This window comes from Columba livia, chromosome 3, assembly GCF_036013475.1.
Source record: "Columba livia isolate bColLiv1 breed racing homer chromosome 3, bColLiv1.pat.W.v2, whole genome shotgun sequence".
Lineage (NCBI taxonomy): Eukaryota > Metazoa > Chordata > Aves > Columbiformes > Columbidae > Columba > Columba livia.
Genome location: NC_088604.1, coordinates 48556367 through 48573996, shown reverse-complemented (window position 1 = coordinate 48573996; position 17630 = coordinate 48556367). Strand labels below are relative to the sequence as shown.

General features: G+C 37.2%; 1 protein-coding gene across 1 annotated transcript in view; it reads right to left on the bottom strand.

Moving 5' to 3' along the window:
• The window catches only part of CDC40 (cell division cycle 40), a 39427-nt gene that overhangs the window by 9744 nt on the left and 12053 nt on the right, over positions 1-17630 (bottom strand). The window contains exons 4-10 of the mRNA XM_021298204.2: positions 8516-8599; positions 6386-6525; positions 5687-5783; positions 4618-4757; positions 3040-3114; positions 2313-2358; positions 842-943 (exon numbers count right to left, since the gene is read on the bottom strand). Coding sequence (XP_021153879.2) covers positions 842-943; positions 2313-2358; positions 3040-3114; positions 4618-4757; positions 5687-5783; positions 6386-6525; positions 8516-8599 — 684 coding nt within the window. The remainder of the gene's footprint in view (positions 1-841; positions 944-2312; positions 2359-3039; positions 3115-4617; positions 4758-5686; positions 5784-6385; positions 6526-8515; positions 8600-17630) is intronic.

Below are 17630 nucleotides of genomic sequence, written 5' to 3'. Positions count from 1 at the left end.
AGGGTAACAGTAATCCAACTGCAAAACAAACCAATGACCCTTCTCACAGCCTCAGCCCTAAGTACCCTGACTGCATGTTACCCGTAACCTGCACGAGCCTGTTTTAATCCACGCTCAACAGATTTTTAAACAGATGTCTAAAGAACTGAGTTCAGACCAAAGAACTTGACTTCTGCCTTTCTGTCTGTCACCTGTATGAGACCAGTGGCACTGCTAACCAAGAAAGCCAATGTCTTTTTCAAACATGGAGACTCCTTGTCTTAGGAACAAACTTCAGTTTAAAAGAATATTGGCAAAATCTATCCTTTTTAGCTTAAGAAACTACTTCGAACAAATGTTGCAGAGCATCTTCCAGGCAGTTCTGCAAGAGCATCAGACCTGCCACCCTCCACTCCACCCTCCATACCAGCAGCAAAATTTCCACCACCTTTTCTTATTTGTAGTGCTCTTCAAGTTCAGGTTATCTGAAAGATCAAGTGAAATAATTCTTCTAAATTAAGCATGTTTAGGTGTAAAGTGTGATTTCATTACTTAATTTTACACCTGTAAATATGCAAATAACCAATTGGGTAAATTTTTGACTTTTTGCTGAACACTGTTCTAGCATTACAAATACCTATCAAACTTCTCAAACAAAAAGGTATATGAAATACAGGTATATAGGTAGTGTCAATTGCATCATTAGAAATAAAAAAACAGTTCAGAAAAAGAATTCAACCTGAATGGCATACTACAAGACGATATTAAGGACAGTTGGTAAAACCTGACTGATAATATATATTGATACTTACTATTAATTAAACATAGTGCCAAATAGCACTGTCTACAAATACAAGCCTACCTGTTTCAGTGTCCCAGAGTTTGAGATAGCGGTCATATGCAGCACTAAGAAACCGAGTGCCAGCGTTATTAAAACAGATGTCTCGAACAGCTTTACTATGTCCTACAAGGTAGAAAAAGTATGATGACAAACTCATGCACTCATGATTAGAATTAATGTTGTTTGTGCTGTTGTCTTTTTTTAAAATATTATTAATGTTAAATGCTCCAGTCTTTAACAATGCAAATAAAACAAGGAAATCACTTCTTGAAGTTCTTCATGAGCACTAGTAAAGAATTATTCAAGAGAGAAAGAAAAAGTAACTCCTAAATTAAGATGAGAATAGGCCCCCTAAAACCCCCATACTTCTAAAGCACCGGAGAGAGAAAAAATAGCATTGCACAGAACCAACCACTGTGCATCGTTTATAAACTGATATACGAGCAGAACTTCAAGATTGTTTTGGTGACAGCTAATAGCTGCGAGAGAAGCATAAAACACTGTAATAAATGTCAACATCTAATGAAAAACAGAAGTAAACACCTATGGGAGATACATTTAAAGGAGAAACAATTAAAGCAGGCACACAATAGGTGAAATATTAGATCACAAAATTAAGAATGCTTTCACCTTGCTACCTCTCGAGCCCAATACTCTCATCTGACCCCTGCATCAGACTTGTAGGAGAACTCTTCAGTTAAAATACTAGTACAATAACTTAAAGATAGCAAAATAGCAGATGAATTGGGTTGATAATAAGGACCTTTCGAGAAAAACAGCAAAACTTCAGAAAGAGCAGTCTATTGAGAGAGAACATTTTTGAGCCATCATCTTTGCCACACTGCTGTCATCAGAAATATTCAGTGAAAAAAAGACTTCTTTGTTGTCACTCAACATATATTCACTCAGCGTTCTAGAAACGTTCCCATTTCAAAAGGAGAATCAGCTGCTTTTGTTCCGCATTCAAAGCTGCTATGAAGTTTGTATTTCTCTCTCCCAGCCCTCTGCTTTAAAAAGCAGCTGTTACATGAACCTCTCCTAAACCTAAAAAAAAAATAAATCCCATGCTTTTGCATGAGAAACTCAGCACAGAAGAGATCACCTATTACAGGTGGGATCATCAGACAGTAAGATGCACTCACTGCAGAAATACAGAGGGCTCCTGTTCTCAACATGAAAATGGGGCAATTTAATGTCACAATTTTTCCTTTGTAAAGGACCTTTACATAAAGTATTGATGACCGCAGTAGGTTCATGTTTTGTTTTAAGGGGTGTAAGGTGTTATAAATCAACATTTAATTGCTTGGAATAATGACAAAGGTTCTGCAAAAACTCGCACCTTTTTCAGTTCTTATTGCAAAGATCCTACTGAATACCATTTGCCTTGTATGCCTGCAAGTCCTCCATATGACAAATTAATAAGCTAACCTAAATCATATCCTTCCATGAAGTTGTTTTAAATATACATTAGTTTAAAAAAAGGGACTATTACCAATAAATGTTCGTAGACATCTTCGATCACCATATACTTCCCATAGCTTGGAAAGAAAAAAGGGATGGGGAGAGAAGATGTCAATTGTTAAACAATAATGATGCTGAAATTAAGTGCAAACATATATAACAACATATTTTAAGAAATTAATTACAAACATATGACATCTACTGATTAATCAGAACTATCTACCCAGGAATTCACACGAATGCTCTGTTGCTCTGTCAACTTGCTGTTAGCAAAACCCCCTTAAAATAACTAAAAATCTCATAGCGTATTACAAATTTAAAACCCTAAGGTTTTGCTAGTAAAAAGAAGAAAAAGAAATCATCAGCTTTCTAATATGATGTATTCTGGACTAACATGAGATTAAGTTCAAGACTGCAAATGCTTCAGTAAAACAGTTCAGCAGAAACCTACTGCTTATTGTAAAACGATGCTTCATAGAAAATGAATTATTATAATAACAAAGGAAATAACCTGAAGAACTTGAGACCTCCTAAATGCTATTACTAAATGATTAACACTGTTCTAACACCCATAGTCTTGTGTGTTATTTCTGTCTTTGTTGCAATGAATTTATAATTTGAAATTCAAGTGAGAAAAGTAAAAGTAACACAGACAAAAGGTATTTGGTAGAAGTATAAAATGTTTAATATACTAAAATGCATTTTCTGTAATCAATGACGGTATAAAATACACACATGAAAACAGAAAAATAACTCACCTTAATTTTGCAATCCATAGAGCAAGACAACAGTAGATGCCCAGAGAGAGGAAACAATCTCACTGCACTGACACCCTGTAAATAAGGACACAATTAAACAGTAAGTGGAACATCTAGATATTTCCTCAGTTCACCTGCCCTCTTTTCTAAGCACAAAGCTAATGTTTATCTTAATAAAAAAATATACAGATACTGTATCTTGAAGGCAAATAACCTACCTGTATTCCATTGTAAAAACTGCAATGTGTTCTGAACAATTGCTATTGGCAACAAACTGATTTACTTCAACAGCTGTACATATGCCCTTCTTCAACATTCACACCGTTACCGTGGCAAACACAGCAATGAAATACAAACTTTGTGTTTGGGTGACTGTTTCTGTATAACAAACCTTTTCAGGTGGGGCAGGTGAGGAATTTTTCCACAAAAATGTTGGCCAGCTCTGCTTCTTACATATACTAGGAGTGGCTGCTACCCACTGAACTCAGATTCCCTTTGCACAGCATCTCCCTGTATTTCAGGTACTCCTACCAGAGGAAGTCCAAAGAACCACCAAGTTCTCATGGTGTGATGTCCCTTCTTCCAGTTTCATGTCAATTACTCTATTCATATCCCATTCCAGTTCCTCCCAGCCCTGGTTGGAGTTAGGTGCTTCATCCTCCCTGTTATTGTCTAATTATTTCCCCCAGCCTTTCTAGATTTGTCAGTCCATCTTTCTTTCGCTTCTCTCATTGTTATCGTTATTCATCTCTTGTTTGAAGGAAAAAGCTATTTTATGCATCAGTCTGTTCTAATAGGATAACAGGCAGAGGAGTGAACAGAGCTTTGGAGAGGAGATGTTATTCTGGAAAGCACTGATAGTTGCAGCTACAAGCTCTTTGATGCAGCAGTCATTAAAGAAAAGTTCAGAGTTGTGACAACTGAAAAGAAAGGTAAAAGCTAAAAGTGTTCCATCCTTTCTTCCATCTCTCAAATATCATTAAGGTCCTGTCCACTGCAGCACAGCATATTCCCTCAGCAACACTGAAAACAAGACAAAAGCAGCAGCAAGCTTAGTCTAAGCTTTACAAACCTGATCAGCAAAACACTTTCTAATCCCAAAATTATATATACAGTTATGGGCTCTGGCACAAGAAGAAACTGCACTTTTACAGTAGCATCATCAAAGAAAACTTAGCAAGGTACACCTTTCAAAGGTCATTGGTGTATTTGGGAATCCTGTAATGCTGATGCATTACAATCACAAACTCTATGTAACTTTTCATAAGTTTGATATGAAATAGCCCTTAAATACTTTTACTATTTAAAAAAAATGCATTTTCAGGGATCTCTAGAATTAGCCTCACTCTTATTCACATGGTGGTTTAAGAAACAAGTCCAAATCCCACAGAAGTCACTGAATAATATTTGTCCCTTTAAAGGAGGTCAGGAATTGACTATGTTCATGAAAAAGCATCTGCAGGTAAACGACTGCATTTGAGCAGGCAAACACCTTGTGTGAACATGCATGCAACCAGTTACATGCATAACATGGGAAAGGGGTTTTTACAATGCACACTCAGGAACACAACTTCCTACCTTTGTATGTCCAGACCACACATGGATTTGTCTCTTTGGGAGATAGCACTTCTCAGGTGGCACCGTGGAACGGAGATTAACTCCGACATCTTGAGGGACATGAAGATAAGATCTCCCCTGGTAGTCATACATTTCCTTAACTGAAAAGGTAAACACAGAATTCTGAGAATCCAAGAGCCTGTATTTTAAGAGGTTATAAACTTTGAAAGGTTCAACAGCCACACACAATTAAGGTTTTTCTCAACACAGCTGCTCTGCTGTGAAGTGGGGAGACAAAAAAAAAAAGAAAACCACTATTCATAAGACACATGTGAAATCTTATTTGACATCAGTTGAGTTCAAATTAAGTCATTTCAGCAAACTCTGCTTGGAATCTGATAAGCTGAATATTAAGACAATCTCCCCCTTACACACCTTGCTCATCATCAAACAGTAAGCGAGTTCCTCGGGCCAACAAGGGTTTGTTTACACTAACTCTACATGGATTTTAATGTGCAACTCTAACCCTGGCATTTGCTTGCAATTCACATTCCAGCCAGCTCTGTGCTGTGTCACTCATGTCAACAGAATTACAAACCAGAGAAAAAAAAACATTTGGCCAGTGTGAACCAATATCGGTCAGCTGTAGCCAACAGGTGCTCTTTAACTGAGTTTAAGAAGTGACTGGACAGCCACCCAAAGCACTACGTGCTGATGGAAGTACTGACACACGAGACTGTAGTAATTCTGCATCTGAAACTAAGCCAAACTGATAACTTTAAAATGTTTGCTCTGTAAAATAGGAAAAGGACATGGGCATCTAGTACCATTAAAAATAAATAAATAAAACCAGTACCCTGAAAGATGACATTTCTACACTGCTCTTCACGGTATGAAGTAGAATTAGTCCAGGTTTATCTCTTTCCTTGTCCTTTATGCGTATGCCCGTGAGCACTGTTATCTCCAATACAAAAACATCAAGGTGCCTCAGCAAAACTGCCGAGGCTGTCTGCCATCCTTACTAATTAACACAGCAGGCAAGAAAACACAGCGAGCAAGAAAATTAAAACAGGCAGGAAGATGCTGTTACCATGTAATATAGTCTTCTCCTCTCCAGGTTTATCATCATCTATTTTTCCTCTCTTCTGCCTCTTAGCAGTTATTTCATCCAACTCTTTCTGTTCTTCCTGGAAAAATAAAACACGATCTCGACTGTTGAAAATTCAGTGTTTAGAATCGCATAATAAAATCTACAATTGCACTACCATTAACTTACTATTAATAACACATTTATTTGCTAAATGAGATTAGAAATATTTCTAAGCCTCAATAAAGAGAATACCTTTATCAAAACCAGAATAATTTAAAAAGCTACATACACGGAAAAAAAAAATTACCTGTTTATTCATAGACTACCACTAAGCATCACTGACTTAACAAGGGTGTTTGTTGGTTGGAGAGGGTTTTATTGGGAGGTAATTGTTTTTCTGTTTGTTTTTTCTTTTTTAAACAAGATTTACTTTCAGTTCTTTTCAAGCTGCTTCTGTTTATAAATATCTGTTAATCAGACTCTACACACATTAGTGTGTAGTTAATTTTATTTCCAAACAGTCTTGAAAATAATTGAATGCAAAATATTCAGAACACCTTATTTGAACATATCAAATTAAATGTTTCTATCATCCTAAAGCATAGCATGGATCTTCTGCTTGGAGAAACTACTAGTGCAGCTGGATCTCTGTTAAAACCACTGTGATGTACTAACAATTTGTGTTAAAGTAGTACTTACTTCTGATGGTTTGGCCACTTCTTTTTCATCAACATACTTTGCCCACGGTCCCAGAAAGCCATCAATATTAGATGCATCATTCTCCTTGAATTTCTTCCTTTTTTCAATTTTCCTTTGTCCTGTTTCAAACACTGTCAAACCTGAAGAAACAAACACCACACTGCCTAGCTGCTAACACAGACCATAACACCATACCACAGACAGTTTAAAAGAAGAAACCACCACCACTACTCCTTCCAATATGCACAGCAAAATCAAAAAAGCATTTGAGTGAAATGGGCCAAAGCATTGCTAACTTTTCTAACTATGAACACGGCTAACTATGTACAGCAGCAGAGGAACCACTTAAAATGTGTGTCATGGTTTGTTAGAGTATTTAAACATGCATGTACCCATGCATTTTTAACAGTAAGTTTGCAGACTGTACAAATACATCAATACTTTAAATAGTGCAGTGTTTGAAAAAGTAGAGTCCTAACAATTGGCTTCTGATCTCAGTTTCTAAAAAAAACCTCCTCAAAACCAAGGTAAGACAAATCTCCCAAAACCCCAACCATAACTGTATTTTAATTTAGTAAAAGGTTGTAGAATCACAGAATAGTTTGGGAACCTCCAAAGGCCATCCAGTCTGACCCCCCTGCAATGAGCAGGGACACCTTCAACTAGATCAGGTTGCTCAGAGCCCTGTCCAGCCTGGCCTGGAATGTCTCCAGGGATGGGGCATCTACACCTCTCTGGGCAACCTGTGCCAGTGTTTCACCACCCTCATTGTAAAAAATTACATCCACATGTCTAGCCTGAGCCTCTTCTCTTTTAATTTAAAACCATTACCCCTCGTCCTATTGCTACAGGCCCTTTTGAAAAGTCTGTCCCCATTGACACAGCCATCTGCCTCCAACCACTATCTTGTTCTTTCATATAAATACTAGCTTTTCACAACTGCTGTACCCTTGGAATTTCATTTGTCAAAACTATTAAATGATAAAGATATTGAATGAAAATCAATTAAAGTTAAAAGATTTTAAAGTAATGACATGAAAGTTTTTCGTAAGGTTGTATATACAATTATGTGCAATTTTCAAACAATGTTTTCCTACAGCATCAGTTCTACTCATCTAGTGCAAAGTAGTCAAAAAGAGTTTTGTATAAATAAGGGGAAACAGGCAACATAAAAATTAAGGATCATATGAAGGAATCATACAGTAATGAAGAATTTTCTTAAAATACATTACTAAAAACTCCATTATGAAAGGGTTACCTTTTTGTTTTTGAAACAACTTAATCTTAGCCATTTCTGTCTAATGTCTGTAGCTGCTATGCCAAAATAAGTCTGTTGTCTTTATCTTACTTTGGAAAGAGTGGAATAACCTTGGATATATTCCATGGAAAGGGACAGAAAAATAAAGAACCTTTGTATCCACATGCGAATAGTATGTTAGAAAAAGATGCAAGGGAAAGCATAACTGTAAAGTTCACACAGGTACAATTTTCCAATGCAAATACACCACTTTGAGTGTTAAATATCTTGTATCAAAGTATTAATTACAAACCCCATGCCTCTGGTAGTCAGTCCTCCCAGTGGCATGCTGTGCCTTTACCATGTGCAACCTTCCAATGGTTTTTCTTCTCCAAATAAGCCAAACGGCTTAACTCTGCTATGCAGAAATAACATGCAATTCCCAACAGAATGCCAGAGGTTGCACCCAGGGCGATCAGTTTGCTACTGAGTAACATAGTAAAGGCGATTTGTCCAGGCTACAAGTATCCTAATGCAGACTCAAGACAACTTCGGCTAAGACAGAATTTAACAGGACCAGAGAGCCCTATTTCAAATATACAAATCAATTCCATTAATGGAACGGTACCTGTTAGGTTCCAATTACAAATCCTAGCTTGAAATTAGACATAATGATAGCCTGAAATATTTGCTACGTCAGGAAAACAAAGTCCCCCAATATCTATCTTCACTTTTCACATTACAATTGAAACATTTCTTCATTTATTTTGTCTTTGGACATGGGTAAGTCTCTCATAATTCCTTCCTTTGACAAAAACTATTCCATTTCTTAGTGAAGAAGAAACAGCAGTTATCAGTTGCAAGTCATTTACATGAGATTCTGAATTATTTACCTTGATTTTTTTCAGCTTCTTCTACAGAACCAATATACTTGGTAGCAACTTCAGGGTTATCTATAGAGGGATCTAATGCATAACCTAGAACAAGAGGAGAAATAAAATACTGTTGTTTCAAATTTTTTAGTTTTGTACAACTTATATTATTCTCTCTCCCCCCCACATTCCATCATTATTTTCCTGTTAGCTCTCAAGGAGCTAGGGGCAAGTAAAGGCTGACTCTTTGAAATCCCATCCACTTTTCACTTGCCCCTGGGTATTAGAATTATTACTAAGTATTACCATGAGGTCCTCAAGCATGCATTGCTGCCAGAATGCTTAAATTTGTACAAGATAGAGAAGCAAATAAATATAATAGGCAGCAGTTAACATAAGACGCAAGGGGAGGGTAGTCACAGAATCATTCTGATGTGAAGGGACCTCAGCAGGTTCCTGACCCAAAACCGTCCTCCAATCGAGGTCAAAACTCAATTCGGATGAGTTTGCTGTTATAACATGTAACATATAACATGTAACATGGCACAGGAAAAGACTAGCTCAAAATCCTACGTCCATGACACGTGAGTTTAAACACTATTCCTTGGTTGGAGAAGCCAAAAAGTCATGCTGAAACCAGCTGGTTGCTGCTGCACACAGAGCACCCTCCAGCTCTCTGAGGACAGAGATAGGGAAAAAATGAAATTTAAAAAAAGTAGGGCTTTGTGCATATTCTGTCTCCTCCAGCAGAAATTATTTCATCCTCCTCCTGACAGAGTCAGGAAAACTTGTTCCCTCAACTTGAAAGCAGTTGCTTTAACTAACATGGACAGTATCAGAGGCAGCAGCTAAGGCCTTTAATTTTTAAAAGAATTAAATAGTCACATTCACATTCATTTCCTGATTGCAGCTATTGAGTCTCGTTTGAAAAAAAAAAAAAAAAGAAAGAAACCAAACCCAAATAAAACCCATTAAACCAAAAACAAGAAAAAAACTCACAAAAAAAACCCCCACCACAACAAAAATAAAACCCCTACAACGAAACAAAACCCAAAGCTGTTGCATTTACTGCTATAAATAACTTAGATAATGTATCCACATTTCACAGATATTCAGGATATCTACAGTTTTTGAAACCGACGTTCTCATTTTAACATGCATATCTTGCATTTTTCTCCATTTCTCCTGAAGTGGATAGCACGATCTTACGAGAATAAGACAGACAAACTCATCTATTAATACTCTTTCAAGCAACAGGTGCATTGAGCAGCTACTGACCATTGTGTCTTTTTTTGTTGTTTTGTTTTTTTTTTTTGGAAAGACTGCACCCTGGTGGACATATCACCAATTTTTATTAAGTATTATTAAAGTGACAAAACGTCCCTTGAGGACTCAATGAGAATTTCTCCATATCAGGAAGGAAAAAACAGAGAAAAAAAATAAATAAAAGGAAGAAGATGCAATGAAGATATTAAACCACTAGTAAAAGTAATCACATACACAAAATCTAATAAATCTTATAGCATATAATTTAATTCTTATGTTTCTGTTGATTCATAGAGACAATCACGAACAGTGGGATATTACCCAGTCCACCCTAGAGACCAATGGACCATAAAAGCACTTGGGTGGGTACAAGCTGAGAACCTATCAACATAATCCCAATAGCCAAAGGAGATCATCTCCCCAATCACTTCTCAGAAAGGTTACTCTCCTAGAAGACTGCCCAGTTCATTTATTTTTAGATGCTGGAGAAAACAAAAAAAGAAATATCAAAATTAAGCATTTCATGAACACAGCAAGTGTTCCCATACACAAGGAGCAATCTACCTTCAGACCAACTCTGGAGCTTCAAACCTCGTAACACCCAGTTGTGGAACAACCTATGCCCAGGTGCTCCAACAATATGATATAGGGATAGACATATTACATATACCAATGCCCTCTTACAAAATACAAATTCCTAGTACAATCTTTTTTTGTTGTTTGGCTTAGGTATTCTCGACTGTTTTTAGGATTTACTTCTATGGATAACCAAACTGAGCAGATGCTGCAATTCGACTTTTGCTAATTTATCTTCCTGCTTTTTTCAAGCCACTATTTCAGTGAGTTCTTTTACAAGCTATAAGGTTTCTGGTAGCAGCAGAGATATTACTTTGGATTTATGTCAAAATCAATACAGTGGTTTACTTGTCCTCCAACTGTATTGACACGGTCTCTGGGACTCTATTTGCTCCATGCTCGTCAAAGAGGGACAGTATTCCAATGAATAGGGCCCTTGGGCCAAGTGTAGCTTCCCGTGGAAGCGGAGACGACTTCTAGCTGGCTTGAATTTGGTCCAGCATCGTTCTCATGGCAAAGCTCTGAACAATTTCGACTTTCTAGTGGATATATGAAAGAGAATCTTTCCTATCTGGCTTGGCCTCCTAAAGGCAGCTGCAGAAGACAGCTTGCTTTTATCCTGCGCAGCTGGTGTGCCTTATAATGTGCCCTGACTCCTACGTCTCCTTCAGTTTTATTCAGGAGGTAGATATTTCGCGCTACATTTTAGCAAGGAAAGGTACAATTCCACCTACATCCATCATTTCAGTGCACCTGAAAACGACGGTTTAAGAATAATCAGACTCCAATGTGCATTCCAGAAAGACAGTTAATTAAAACTATGTTTACACGGTACTGTGCAAGGCAGCAAACAGAGACCCAAGGTAGCTCAGGTACGCGGAACAACTCGGCTGGGCTGACCCCTTCTGCTCGCAACGGCCTCTCCGCAGAATCAAAGTAATTAGAGAATAAAGTGCCCACAACTGTAAGAGGTAAAAGTGACCGTAGGTGTTGCACGTAACGCGAGTAAATGAAAAAAAATCAGCTGTGTTATTTCCAAGTCAGAATAATTTTAAGCTCTTAATGTATCAATCTTACTGCTGAAGTAATCCTGCTATAACCAAGTTACTGAATACTCATAAAGAGCTTTGAGATTCATGGACAGAAAACTGTTTCTTATTAAATAAGACATTAATATCTTGTGAAAGAGAGACTCTAAAATACTAAATGCTGCATGAATGATGCAGTCCACTTCTAGGGTGAGCACTGGGTGCTGAAATAGCTACGAAATGTTTTTTTTTCTCCCTTATTCATGAACAGTTTGTGTGCAGCATGTAAAAATTCCTGCTTCTGCTGAGGGTACAGATACAGAATAAACAGATGTTTGTATTTTAAGACTCCCTAGTCCTTTCAGCCTTGCTCCAAGGACTACAACATTGGAAAAAATAATGCTAGTTCAGCTTTTGACCATTTACATCCATTATAATATCTTGTGAAGAGAAATTTGTTTTCCTGGAGAGAAAGCCTTCTCTTTAATAGCTGAAGTTATATAAGACTGACTTATATCAATGGATTCAAAACAGGGTAGATTACCTGAAACTGCAGATGCAAAACTGGTTACCAATTAGAAAAAGGTCAGACTCACAGAGCAATTATTAATGGCTTTCCATCAAAAGGGGAGATCTTATACAAAATCATAAAATGACCTGCCTGGACTATTTTATTCAATATTTTTATGGATTATGCCATCAGCAAGAGATCACGTACCTGCAGCTGACACAAAAGACAAGTGTGAAATATTTCACTTCAGCAAAGACATGCTAAATGACAAATACCAATTAATTAGGTACAGGGAAAAAAAAAAACAGTCTGCAAGGGCAGTGGTGTTGATATACTTAACAAGTCTATCTGACACTAATGAGAAGAAAGAAAAAAAAGAAATCTGAGATTTATTGCAAAGGCAAAACTATATAAAACATGGAACAGCACTGGTTAGGCCTAACCTAGACTGGCATGTTCCATTTTAAGCAATGTATTTTAAAGAACAATTTAGATAAAAATTGAGAGTTACAAGAATGATAAAATGTGGGGGTCGAGGGGAAGGCCTAAGAAAAGGTTTAAAAAACATGCTTGTCAATCTAAAGGGTGATGAAGGACTGAAAGTGAAAAACTGATGGCATCAAAGGTAGTTTCAATATGTGAAATATAGAGATAGCAATGACCCTATGGCTTGATATGGCTACTGAAGGGAATACACAAAATAGTTTAATTTAAATATGCAGCATAGAAGATTCATGGTGGTATCAATAAAACCTCAACTATTACACTCATGAAAAAACTACAACTACAATATTTATGTACATTTTAAACCCATGCAAAATAGTATAAAGATAGGAATGACCTTGAAGCAATTCTGACCCAAGAGATCTGACTAGATCACTGGTTTCAAGCTGTTGTCTGTGGATACAGGACCTGAATATCTCCTGACTCCTTCTGGGGAGTCAGAGTCAAGAGAAGCAGGTTTGCATCCACAATAACAAGGGGTCTAAGATTTGGCTTTTCCTGTACTACAGTGTTTTGTATCCTAAAGAATAAGGACAGCAGCAAGTATCTGACTACTTCCATGTGCTGGTACCACAGAGACATTCTTGATAAAGAAGCTGAGGTCTGGTTGATCTGCCAGAGATCGGAGGTTTGCATTTGTCGTGCTCTTCCTCAGTTTTCCATAGACTGAGGGACAGTACGAAACTGACTCAAACTATGGTAGTTTTGAATTCATATAAAATATATTCTGTAAGGGCAGCTCATTCTTACAAGGTTGTTTACTGCAAAGAGAAGCTGCAGATCTTAAGCCTAATGTGGAAAACATCTCCGGTGCCTGTGTCAACTTCAACTCTCCAAACTCCTGGAATGAAGGGAACCTTACTGAGAGGGGTAGGTCTTATCTAGATCTAAAAGGTTGTTGGTATTGAGAAGGTTTAAGGAGTGCTTTTTGATTAAATAGTTTGGGATAGTCAATAGTTAAAGAAAATAAGCAATTTGGAATGACACACAATCTTCAAAAAGCCATATCCTCAAGCAAAAGGTAGCACAGAAATCTGAAACCGCAGATAACAGGGATAGCAAGAAGCACAGAATCCTATTTAAACTGAAGGCAGGGAAATGGAAAACCTAAGCATGCATACAAATGGCAGAGGCTAATAATAATACATAGTTAGAGTGGAATATCTTGTTTTAAATTACTAAACTAATGTAATTCATAGGACAATACTGACATAATTGGATAGAATACACTCTTTACCACGTAGAATACAGAAATACGAGGGTCATACCAGTGGGGAAAAACATGCTATATGCTACATAAAGCTTAAAGAGAAATCAAATCAACAAGTTAACAGTATGAACTAGCACTGAAGGATCCTTTGGATTAAAATTCCAGGTTTAAGTAGTGGTGAGTACAGCTGACAGGACTCCCTTACTGACTGTTGAGACAGAAGATGCAACAACCATGAAAGGGTAACAGAGATTAAACAGGTGCTAGGGAAAGAAGAGACATTTTTGCTGCCTGCTTGTAGTAGGTTGTGCAAATCTCGTACCAAGGTGTGATGAAACCAGTATAAATCAACAAATCAGTGTTGTTGAGGAAGCAAAGAAAGCCGTAAAAACATTTACTACAATAATCTCGATTTCCCAACAAGATGGTTATATAAAGAAGATTTTCAAAAGGAACTGAAAGTGAGCACCAAACAGTACAGCCTTTTCCAAATGCAGGGACACTTCAAAGATACCACATTGGAGAAAAAGAACAAATGCCTGTCAGCTATTAAAAGACTTTAAAGACACCAGAAGGAAGTAAGCACAGCTGAGCAGTATGTAAAGAGAAACTATTAGAAATAAGGAGCTGTTCTTCAAAGAGCTGAAGTTGCATCCAAATGTGAAAAATACAAAGAACCAAACTCCAGCAGTTAAACTAAAAACTGCAATAAGGCAGTGTCCCTGCAAAGCGAGGAGCAAATCATGTAAGGCATGAAAACTAAGACTTGTCCTTTGTCAAAAACTGCAGGGGCAGAGAGCAAACCAGACAGCATATGGGCCAACAGATGATCAAGGAATGAAAAAAAGAGAGCATCAGGAAGGAGCTTGGGGAGGCTCCTGTGCTAGAATCTTTCTTTATGGGTAACATGACAAAATATCTGCCTCAAAGTGAAATGTCAGGACACTAAAGAGTCAAATGAAAGGTAAAAAAAAAAAATCGGCAGTAGTCACCCAATTGATCAAAAGCAAAATTGACAGTGCTAAAGCTCTCACCTAATATCGCCTCAACCTGACAGAAACTGAACTTATCAGATATGATGCCAGTTTTCAAAAGATGCTTCAGAGGAGATCTGGGGAACTGCAGGTCAACCAACCAGACATTCGTATGGTTGGAAGTTTCAAACAGTAGAAACTATAAAAAATAAAACAATGAGTAGGCATTTGGATGAGCACTATATATTGCAGCAGTGCAGACACATCTTTCTGTACAGCAAATTATAAATCAGAATGACAAAACCTTCAGGATATTTCTGAGGTGACATTCCATCATGTGAACAAGCAAAGCTTGGTTGATGTTGGATACCTTATGAAACTTAGACTGATTCCTGGGTGCCTCAAAGACACTTCAAAAACCCAGCAGGACTTTACACGGTCAATTGATTAAGAGTTACCAAAACTCGCCGGTTTCCACAGCACGGCAAAGTTGCTTGTGGATCCATGCTCAGGTCCATACTGTTCAACATACGGATGGATGATCTGGTAAAAGGGAGCAATTAGCTTTTACAAATTTACTCAAAACTGTAGAGAAAAACACTGAAGAGAAAAGCCTCTCACTTTATTAAGGTACAGAACAAATTCACAGAGAGATTACACGTTAAACGCTGTACGCAGCTTTGCTGCTTATCTCAGGAATGATACAGTGGAACTAAAAGAGACACAGAGAGGAACTAGCACTGCCACAGTCATGGAAAGGCTGCAATAGAGGAACAAGAAGATTGACCAGAACTTTTCAAGTGGAAAAAAAGCACACTCAAATGAAGTTATGGCTGAGATCTATAGAGTAAGGAACGACAAAGAAATGGTGAATAAGAAATGATTGCTCATTGTGTGTTTCAACACAAGAGACTTGGGGATATCAAGTCAAACTAGAAGGCTGTTAAGTTCCACAAATTCAAACCAGAAGTACTTTACTGCAATGGTGGCAGATGAGAAAGGTCGTTTGCCAAAAAATATTTGGTTTTTTTTGTGATTAATATACAGGTTTCTCACTGAATATGTATTAACTTATAGAATGATTTATAAGGTTTTTTTTTTTTTTTGAAGACTCTGCACTAGCTGAGCTGGTTTGGATACATGATCCCATGTACCACCTTCTCTGTCTTGTACCACACTCTTTCATCTACAGTCACTGCTTATCTACATGCCAGCCATTGCAGGCTTGGTTGAGACCTCCAGCCTTAGCATAATGGAGATAAACAGCCTCACAGAGGACAGAACTCTCAAGATCTGCAGCTTTTAATTAGAAGGTTTACTTAATCATTACAAACACGTATGACTTAGATTTATGCCTAGCAGTAATACTTGTGGTTTTATACTCAGTCTTTGCCTTAAAAATGGAAAAGAGACTACTGAATTTTTTAATAGATAACTTTTTGACAGCTTATATGAATGCTGTTTTTAACAGACATTCCAGTAAGCCAGGATTTCATGCTCATTTACTGCATCTTGTAGCTTGAACTTCAGCTTCTCAGGGCTTGTTCTTGCAGTTTAAATTGCCTATTCCAGCCTTTTCATAGCTCCATTTTCACCATACTGAGATCATTATCTATTGAACGCTTCTAGAAAGCTGAATATGGCAGTTGCACAGTTGCCAGTGTTATCAGTCTTGAAAGCATATTTTATACTCTCTTGTAATACAGCTTTCGAGGCAGTTGCTGTACCCTGATGATATAAACCAACAGCAGGAGCTTTGAGTACTTACTAATTCTATCTTCCCCCAAACTAAACTTCTCAAACAAACCCCAAAAAATCAAACACCACATGCCTACGGATCCTTTTACCAAAATCTACTTTACACACAAATGCACACCCACACAATGTAACATTTAATTTAACAGAACAAAATCTAATCTGCCTATTTAGATCCTGAATGGGCTCCTACCTGAACTGTTTGTCTAGTTCTAACACCAAAATTGCAGTCAAGTCATGCTATGGAACTACACAACTGTTTCTTATATATTGGCATTTTTCTTATAATCCACATTCTAACAATCCAGTGAAAAGCACTTATTACCTAAAACTGTGTAAAAGAAAAAAAAAGAAGGCTTAAATATATTTCAATTTTTACAAGAAATCCTTCTCATAAAATCCAAATATGAAGAGAAACTGAGACTGTTAAGAGTCTCTGATTTTAGGTATTTTTTTTTCTTCCAGGTTGCACTGTAATACGTGGCTCCCACATTTATTTGCAATAAAGTCCCAACCTTGTCCATCACAGAGCGCAGTACGTGGATTCATGCATTCATAAAGCCCTAATGAAGTTCAGGTGACTCGTGCGTAGAGAGCTGATTGTGAGGCATGACTGTCTGCAGGGAATAGTCTTTAGAAGGTAAATATGAATAAAGGCACAAGATTGTTGTGCAAAAAGTTGAGTGTTGTGACACTGTAAGTTTACATAGGAAGTGTCAGAACTTGCCTAATAGACTGAATTTGAAGAATATAAAGTGATACTTCATCTGAAAACAAAGATTAATATCTGCAAGGCAAGCACTTGAAATAAAGTTTAAAACAGAAATTAAAGCTTGCAATGAAACACAGAAGAAAATTTAACCACTGTTGTGTGTAAATACATCCGTTTTGTTCTTTCAAACATGTTCAAAAGGACGCTTAGAATCCAGTTGTTCTGTTTTCCCTATTAAAAAAAAAAATCCATTTTTCTTACTATCCATAAAAAGTCTATTTGAAAATCAAGCCCCTCCAAAATGCAAGTGTTCCATTTTTCAAATGCAACTATGTACAAGTGAAAAGGTTCAAGATGAGGAAGCAGCACCTATAATGATCACTAATATAGAGATACACCTTTGGGTCTGTCTTTGCTAAGAATATTATAGTAACGTATTCCCACGTTCTTCAATCCCTGTTCATTCAGCTCGTATCTGGAGGTGACCAGTATAAAGAACCTGACAACTCAGTAAGGCTTTATTTTGGTTTTGAAAGCTACCTTGAGTTGAAATCACATGAAAGAATCTATTTGCATAACAGATCTACAGTGATTTGTCAT